Source organism: Gouania willdenowi, chromosome 5, assembly GCF_900634775.1.
Source record: "Gouania willdenowi chromosome 5, fGouWil2.1, whole genome shotgun sequence".
Taxonomy (NCBI): Eukaryota; Metazoa; Chordata; class Actinopteri; order Blenniiformes; family Gobiesocidae; genus Gouania; species Gouania willdenowi.
The window spans coordinates 17,198,545-17,206,150 of NC_041048.1; the positions used below are offsets into that span (position 1 = coordinate 17,198,545).

Here is a 7,606-nt window from a genome sequence, read left to right on the forward strand (position 1 = left end):
AAGTCCTTTATGATGCGCTAACATGGTTTGTTGAATAGACTGGTAGACTTCATACATTACATTTAAAACGGATTATTATTATGAGTGTGTGTTATTACTGTGAAGTGTAATATTACCCTCAGAACCTACAGTATAGAGGATGTTAAATTTACAATAGTCTTTATTCTTTTCAATGATAGTGGCATTCCTTACACTTAAAAAATCTAAATTAATGTGGAAGTAATCAGATTACAGTACTGAGATTGAGTAATGTAAGGGTTTACGTTACAAATTACACTTATGGGCATGTAATCTGTAACTGATTACATTATGAAAGTAACCTTCCCAAGACTGTACATAAATTACTCAAATAAAAGTAAAAAGTATCTCAGTTAAATAGTACTCAAAGTAAAAGTTACTGACTACTTTCACCCCCCACATTTATTTTTGGTAATAAATCTTGCTACGGTTCCCTTGCATACAGTAAACTCATGTAAAAACTTAAAAAGAAAAACATGAAATCTTGCACAATTGGAATTTAATTCACTTGCCACAAAGGCAACTGTATCAAATAAAAGGTTTGTAATTTTCAATTTTTTGAAATAAAATAACACCAATGAATTCAATACAAAATAAAAAATGCTTTGACTATAACGTGATGCATTGTTATCTGGTTATTTCTTTTTTTCCCCTGTAGTTTCACAATGTTAGTTGATCATTTTAAGACAAAAAATAAATAAATAAAATAATTTACTCAGTAACGGTTTGGTGTGGAAATGTAACATGTTACTTTACTTCTTTTAAAATGTACTTAAGTACAAGTAAAATTACTACCCATACTACCCATAAAAGCCATTGAATTACAGAAACATGAGTACTTCTAATACATTACTTTCACAGCTGTTACTCACTACACCACGCTGTCCTGTAATATTTGTTTTTGGAGTAATTTTGTTTATTGTTGCTGCTGTTATGTGTATTATTCTTTATTATGTATTATTTTTTTACATTTATCTGGGGGGCTGCATGAAGCCAGTTGCCCATGTCTGATTCAGGGGGTCATTAATGTGTGCAATACACGATTTCTATTCCATGAACTACATTTCCCAGCATGCTATGGCACTCTGTTGAGTGTGACTTTAAATATGGTCTTCCTGTCGTGTACTATGTACTGTAACTACCATAGACATATATACGGATGGAGCCTCACAATGGTTCCCGGATGTGAGTGAAGCTAGAGCAGAGTAGACAGTTTTTGATGCACTTTTGAACGTTTAAATAATCATATTGGACATTATTATTAGTATTATCAGCGTATCTAAACCTAATATGTGCATTGAATCACAACAGTATTATTGTATAATAATTGTATATACACTTAACGGTATACTGTATAAATATTGTAAATCAATGCAGTTATTGATGACCAAGTACCAATAACTTCCGGTAACATGACCGTCAAGCATTTCGAACTTCCGTTGTCGTGACACTCTCTAACCGGCTCTGGTTTATGGTATCCACCGTGTATCAGCTGGTATGTGTTACCCAACAGCTGCCTGCTGGTGACACCGTGCTATTAAAAGGTCAAATATTACTTTGTTTAGGTGAATTAAGATAATTTAACGTAATCTTTTTACAGCTGTCATTTTCATTCTGCTTTAAGTTATTTTTAAGCAGCCTTGGGGCGCAGAGAGCCTCTACTGCTCCTGGTTTGTTCCTGATGAGACTATTATGGAGGTTCGTCCTTCCAGCGACTCCCCGGAGAACCTACTCGGCTTACCGCAGTGCGCTGAGCTTCGTCCCCGCATGCAGCCCCGCAGACACCGCCTCTCTGGAACAGCTGCAGGACTTTGTGAACCGAGCCGCTCGCCTGTTTGTCATCACCGGAGCGGGTCTCTCCACAGAGTCCGGGATCCCAGACTACCGCTCTGAGGGCGTCGGGCTGTACGCCCGCACCGACCGGAGACCCATGCAGCACGTAGAGTTTGTCAGAAGCGCAAAGTCCCGACAGCGGTACTGGGCCAGAAACTTCGTGGGTTGGCCGCAGTTTTCCCACCACCAGCCCAACTTTGCACACCGGGCTCTGCGGGGGTGGGAGTCCCGGGGAAAGCTCCACTGGCTGGTCACACAGAATGTGGACGCCCTGCATTCAAAGGCTGGACACAGCCGCCTCACGGAGCTGCACGGCTGCTCCCACAGGTAGAGCTGCTCTAACACACTGACAGCTAGGGCTGGGCGATACGGACCAAAATTCATATCTCGACATTTTATCTCAAAATGGCGATATACGATATGTTTTTTTTTTTTTTTTTTTAAACTCTATAAAATTTTACTGCGAAGACAATTTCTAATCTAATTTAATTCTCAATCTCAAAGACCACCTATGTACACAGGCACATTTATTAACAAAAAGCTGCACAATGTGTGCCACTTTTTGTGGCATCCAAAGCCACAGAGAACTGACCGGCAGTAAAAGAGTTAAAAATATGACATTTATGAGCAGCAGCTCGCGATTTAAAAGTAACATCAAACAATACAGGCATATGATCAGAAAACGCATTGTCACAGACCTCCAAGCGACATGTCGGCGGTCCCTCCGAGCAGGCGTCGATGGGATCCAGGAAACGCCAGGGCACCAGTAGTTTACATTAAATATAAGGTGATCTCAAATGAACAGATCAAATAATAAATAAATTAGAAGACCCTGAATAATAACCTTTATATATCCAAGGAGAACAAATTATCAAAGATTTCAGAAACAGGCCACTAAATCTGATACTTGTAATGTTTTTTGATTTGCTGATATCAATATAAGTATTGGATCAGGACACCCTTATCTTTCACTGTTTGTACAAGTTTGGCCTTAAAGCTTTCAAATGTAAATTTTTAGAAGAACTGTGCTGAAGAAAACCCCATATTAAGAATCATATTAATTTGATTACCTTTTAAGGATGTTCTTCACAGTCTGCAAAACATTAATCATTGTAAAGCATCATGGGTAGATGACAGCTCCTATCTTTGCAGTGAAGCCCGATTCAGTTTGCGTTGTTTACGTTAGTATTTAGGAGTACAAATGAAAGGAAAAAGGAGCAAGTATAACAGACGAGGAAGACCAGTGCGCCACAGTGACCTAAAGTTCTTCTTTAATGTACGTTTGTTTTTTTTCATCAGGGTGGTATGCCTTGGCTGTGGTGACATCACACTCAGGGAAGAGCTGCAGAGACGGTTTACAACGTTAAACCCAAGCTGGAGCGCTCAGGCAGGTGCTGTAGCTCCGGATGGTGACGTTTTCTTGGAGGACGAGCAGGTTCTCCATTTCAGAGTCCCTTCCTGCAAAGACTGCGGAGGCATACTGAAACCAGACGTCACTTTTTTTGGAGACACTGTTAACAAAAAAACTGTGACGTTTGTGCATGACAGACTGTCCGAATCTGATGCAGTGATGGTTGTTGGCTCATCATTACAGGTAGATTTTTTTGCCAAAAGCTTTGATAACACACAGTACTATTTAAAAAAAGAGAGAGAAAAGGTTAAATTTCATTAAAAATTCTCTCGTCTTCAGGTTTACTCAGGATACCGGTTTTTATTGGCGGCGAGTGACAGGAAGATGCCGATTGCCATCGTGAACATTGGGCCTACACGTGCAGATCATCTGGCTGAGCTGAGGGTGAGCGGCCGCTGTGGAGAAGTCCTGTGGGCTATTCAGCATCTCTGATCATCAGCGACCATGATTGAACTGTTGGTCAGAAAATCTGCATAAACTACCTCAGATTAGCAGCACTTTCAGCACAAATGGCTGCCAACATGGACTTCTATTCTCCGTGCAATAGTAAACACTACCTCAAGACTTCCACACTTCTCCATGTTTGGATCAACAGAAAATTGTTATTCCAATGCATAATTTGATAAAACTGTACATTATCTATCTGGAAAACTGAGGCGATGGATACGCATACATCTTTACATAGGCCTATTACTTACTTATTGATTGAAAACACATAGGAGACTTTGATCATTTAAAGAAAAGGTACTGTACACATTAAACATGTATACCAGTAATAAGACATTGGTTCTATAGTCATTTGTACAGTTTTCCCAATTTTTAATATAACTTACACAATATACAAATATTCTGAGTGTCAAAAAACACAGTAACTAGGAAATAATAAAAAATGGTGATATTAAATTCAAAGGTTCACAAAATAAAACCAAGTAAAAATTTTTTAAAGGACCAGCAGCCGATGACATTTGACCCTCCTGCTTCCCGTAGCAGCTCAGTGCTTTGTTTATAACATGGAGGACACCGTGGGTGCTCCATAGACTCACTAGTCTGTTGTTTGTAGTGATGCACTAAAAAAAACAAGCTGGCTAGAACAGAGAACGTGCAAACCCTGTGCTCAGTGTCGAGATATAAAGCGGTGGATTGAGCAGTGTTGTGATAATTTACTCGTCCGCCTACCCCATGAAAAAATCGGCATCCACCGGCCGGGGAAGCACATAGACAATTAGCGAATGCTATTATGGCATCTTTAAAAATGAAGCAGTAAACCAAGCCTGCTGCACAATCCTGGTCGGGAGCAGGTTTGCAGGCAGACTTCATCACCATGGCAACTGAGGCATTTACGCTTTGATGATATGGCCCGCTGAGCCAGACTCTCAGGTTTAACCTAGAAAAAACCCTGAGCTGGGTTTGATGAAATAGCCATCAGCTGTTGTACGGAGTTTGGTTATCAACACGTTACAGGCGTTTTTAACCTGGATGTGTGCACGTTGAAATAAAAGAAGCGTAGTTTGCTGTGAATAAAATTTGTCTTTTTTGTTTTGTCATTGGCAAAAAGAAGAAATGAACTGTAAGGAAACACATTTGTTTTTTAGATTTCACAAAAATGTTAAAAGAATGCGGAGTGTGAATTATTTACACTGCAAAATGTTGTTGCTGCAGTAAAGTTTGTCTTGTCTTTTCACGGATATATTATTTCTATCAGATATCCACCCCCCCACTCCCCCTTAGAAAAAAAAAAAGAGAAAAAATAAGTAGCGTCTGATCAATCTGTGCTTCTCAAAAGATCTTTTTCAGCTCGAGGCCCTTTTTCAAAGCCTCAGTGGTGAAACACCAGTAGCTATCTATAGAGTGCCACCCTGGAGATGAGTACATACTTTAAACACATGGCTGTCTTCCATCTTTCATGTCATGCAGCTGTCTGGAAGATACCTGTCATGCACATTAACATTAATGAGATGTTTGATTGATAGACTATGTTTTATTAAGCTTTTTGCATTGGGCTGGGAGCTCTTCGGATTTAAGCATTTATCAGTCATGCCAAAAATCTATAGGAGGAGGGGATGGATCAGGCAAAAATACTGTAGCTACATGTGGTTAAATTTAATTAGGTATTTGACAGCTCTCAGAAGATGTTGATGAAACAAAATAGGATTAAAAAAAGAATATTAAAACCATACAATGATGTAACAGTAGATTACATGAAGGTCTGAATAAATGCATGGGTTTTAAGTTAAAAACATCTCCTCCAGCAGCTTGGAGTATAATAGCTGAAAGCAGGATTACCAAATTAAAAAGTTGACGTGAACAAAATGAACCCTATAGTCTATGGTAAATAATAAACATTTTGTAAACAAACCCCACACCTTGCGTTCACCTAATTCTATCCGCGAGTTTACGCTATTTGTGTAAGGAACTCATTTTTGGCACAGAAAATTCAAACAAATTCTTAATAAATCTAAATAAACATTGTAAATGGCTAAATTAAAAAAAAAAAGAATTGTACTTTAAAAGAACATTTGGTAACACTTTACTTGAAGTTTAATACATAAAGGCTGAGATTGCTGTCATTAGCATGAATAAGGCATTATGAAGGCTGTCATTAAGTGTTTGTTATCCTAACCAGGCATGGGGTCAGTTATAATTGTAATTGTGTAATTGATAATTACAATTATGGTGTAATTATATCAAAAATTGTAATTGAGTTCAGATAATAGACTATGAAATTGTAATTGCCATGAAAATTATCTAAGAACTGTCAATTATAATTTATCGCAAAACTGGGGAACCATGTTACAGTTCTACACGTTAATTATTAAAATATGTTTCACATCAAGCTTTCCCACATTTTACCATTTAAAAATATATATTTAAACCTTTATTTTCATTGATTATGAAGCCTAACAAGGTAACCAGTAGATAGGAAAGGAATTAGGAATAGGAAAGAGATGATAGACATTTGTTTTTAGTGTTTCTGTTATCATTAGAGATGCTAATGGAAAGCTAACACAAGAGGAAGGTTAACTTTCATTAGGTTATTTATTTCAGGCTCAGTAATTGTGATTAATTTTAATTGAACTTCAGTGATTGAGAACATAATTGTAATCGACTTTCTGAGGATAAAAAATAATTGTAGTTGGAAAAAATGCTGTTAACTGTAATCATATATGAATTGTAATTGAAAACTTGTAATTGAAAACATAATTGTTACTGAAAAATATAAGCGACCCCAACCCTGGTTAGGGTAACAAACGACACCTTATTCATGCTAATGACATCATAATGTCAGCCTTATGTATAAAACTTGAAGTAAAGTGTTACCAAACATTTTGTAAAATTACAGAAATGTATTTCATGCTTATATTTTGATGAGCTACAAAATCAACAACTCCACATTAGTGACCCATAAATGTTTATTAGGGTTACAAATCTTAAAGAAAACATTCAACAGACATCACAGACAGACTGAGGGCAGAGTAACTATAGACTGACTTATACTAAGATCCTGCAGGAGGTGCTGCTGATCAAACCGCTCCTGCAGATGCAGCTTCCACTGCCCCACAGTGGGTTGTGTCTCTTCATGCAGGACAGCTGGGACGCTGAAGGAATACAGACAACACCTGTGATCTGTAGAACCAGGCCTCCATGTCACAGAGGCTGAGATCACCTCCAGTGGTGTCATGGACAGGCAGTTTTCAAAGCTCTCAGTCTGGTCGAACCAATAGGTGACAGGATAACCCAGCAGAAGACCAAAGACGGTGCACAGGTTCCACTGCTCACATTTGTCCCCGACATAAAGAGGTTCACCAGCCTCAGGAGCCCCAAGAAGGCGAATCAGCTCCTCAACTACACTTTGAAGCTCTTTTCTCTTTGGGCTGAGGATGATGGGCTTCTCCAGTATGTGACAGATGTTAACCACTGCTACACTGTTGCCTTGAACAATATGCCTGAAGTTAGACTTGACTGTATCCACATTAACAATTAAACTGTTACCATTTAAATCAAGAGTAAGAAGTGACTCTGACAATAGCTGGATTGACTGCAGTGACCTTATATACTCGTGCAATTGCCCTGTACATGCAGCGTTACTGTCATACAACAGGGCGGGCTTTAAGCCCAAATCAACAGCTGTAACCTGAGCAGCCAAGGCCACACTCTGAGAGACAGAGAGTGACTTTCTGCACGCACACAGAAACCTACGTGCTGCAGAAACAAAGAGCTCCTGAGTGGACGTCATGGCAGGAATGATGTGATGCAGCACACGATGGATTACCTAGTACAAACAGGCCTGTTTCTGTTTCAAAGGAAAACTGGAAAATACAACTTTGCGAGAGGCTCCCTGTCATT

General features: G+C 38.8%; 2 protein-coding genes across 2 annotated transcripts; one reads left to right on the forward strand and one right to left on the reverse strand.

Moving 5' to 3' along the window:
* Window positions 1–1,491: 1,491 nt before the first annotated feature.
* Window positions 1,492–4,785, forward strand: sirt4 (sirtuin 4). Its single transcript, XM_028448088.1, has 3 exons — window positions 1,492–2,178; window positions 3,151–3,445; window positions 3,542–4,785. The coding sequence occupies exons 1-3, from the start codon at window positions 1,700–1,702 to the stop codon at window positions 3,692–3,694; spliced, it is 927 nt and encodes a 308-aa protein (XP_028303889.1). The 5' UTR covers window positions 1,492–1,699; the 3' UTR covers window positions 3,695–4,785.
* Window positions 4,786–6,654: 1,869 nt separating this feature from the next.
* c5h1orf74 (chromosome 5 C1orf74 homolog) lies at window positions 6,655–7,529 on the reverse strand. Its single transcript, XM_028448089.1, has one exon. The coding sequence runs from the start codon at window positions 7,494–7,496 to the stop codon at window positions 6,714–6,716; it is 783 nt and encodes a 260-aa protein (XP_028303890.1). The 5' UTR covers window positions 7,497–7,529; the 3' UTR covers window positions 6,655–6,713.
* Window positions 7,530–7,606: the final 77 nt, after the last annotated feature.

Bases quoted from the DNA above. Each gene is read 5' to 3' on its own strand.
- sirt4 (XM_028448088.1), top strand. From the start codon at position 1,700: ATGAGACTATTATGGAGGTTCGTCCTTCCAGCGACTCCCCGGAGAACC. The intron at 2,179-3,150 runs GTAGAGCTGCTC...TTTTTTCATCAG, and splicing joins CTGCACGGCTGCTCCCACAG to GGTGGTATGCCTTGGCTGTG. The intron at 3,446-3,541 runs GTAGATTTTTTT...TCTCGTCTTCAG, and splicing joins TTGTTGGCTCATCATTACAG to GTTTACTCAGGATACCGGTT.
- c5h1orf74 (XM_028448089.1), bottom strand. From the start codon at position 7,496: ATGACGTCCACTCAGGAGCTCTTTGTTTCTGCAGCACGTAGGTTTCTG.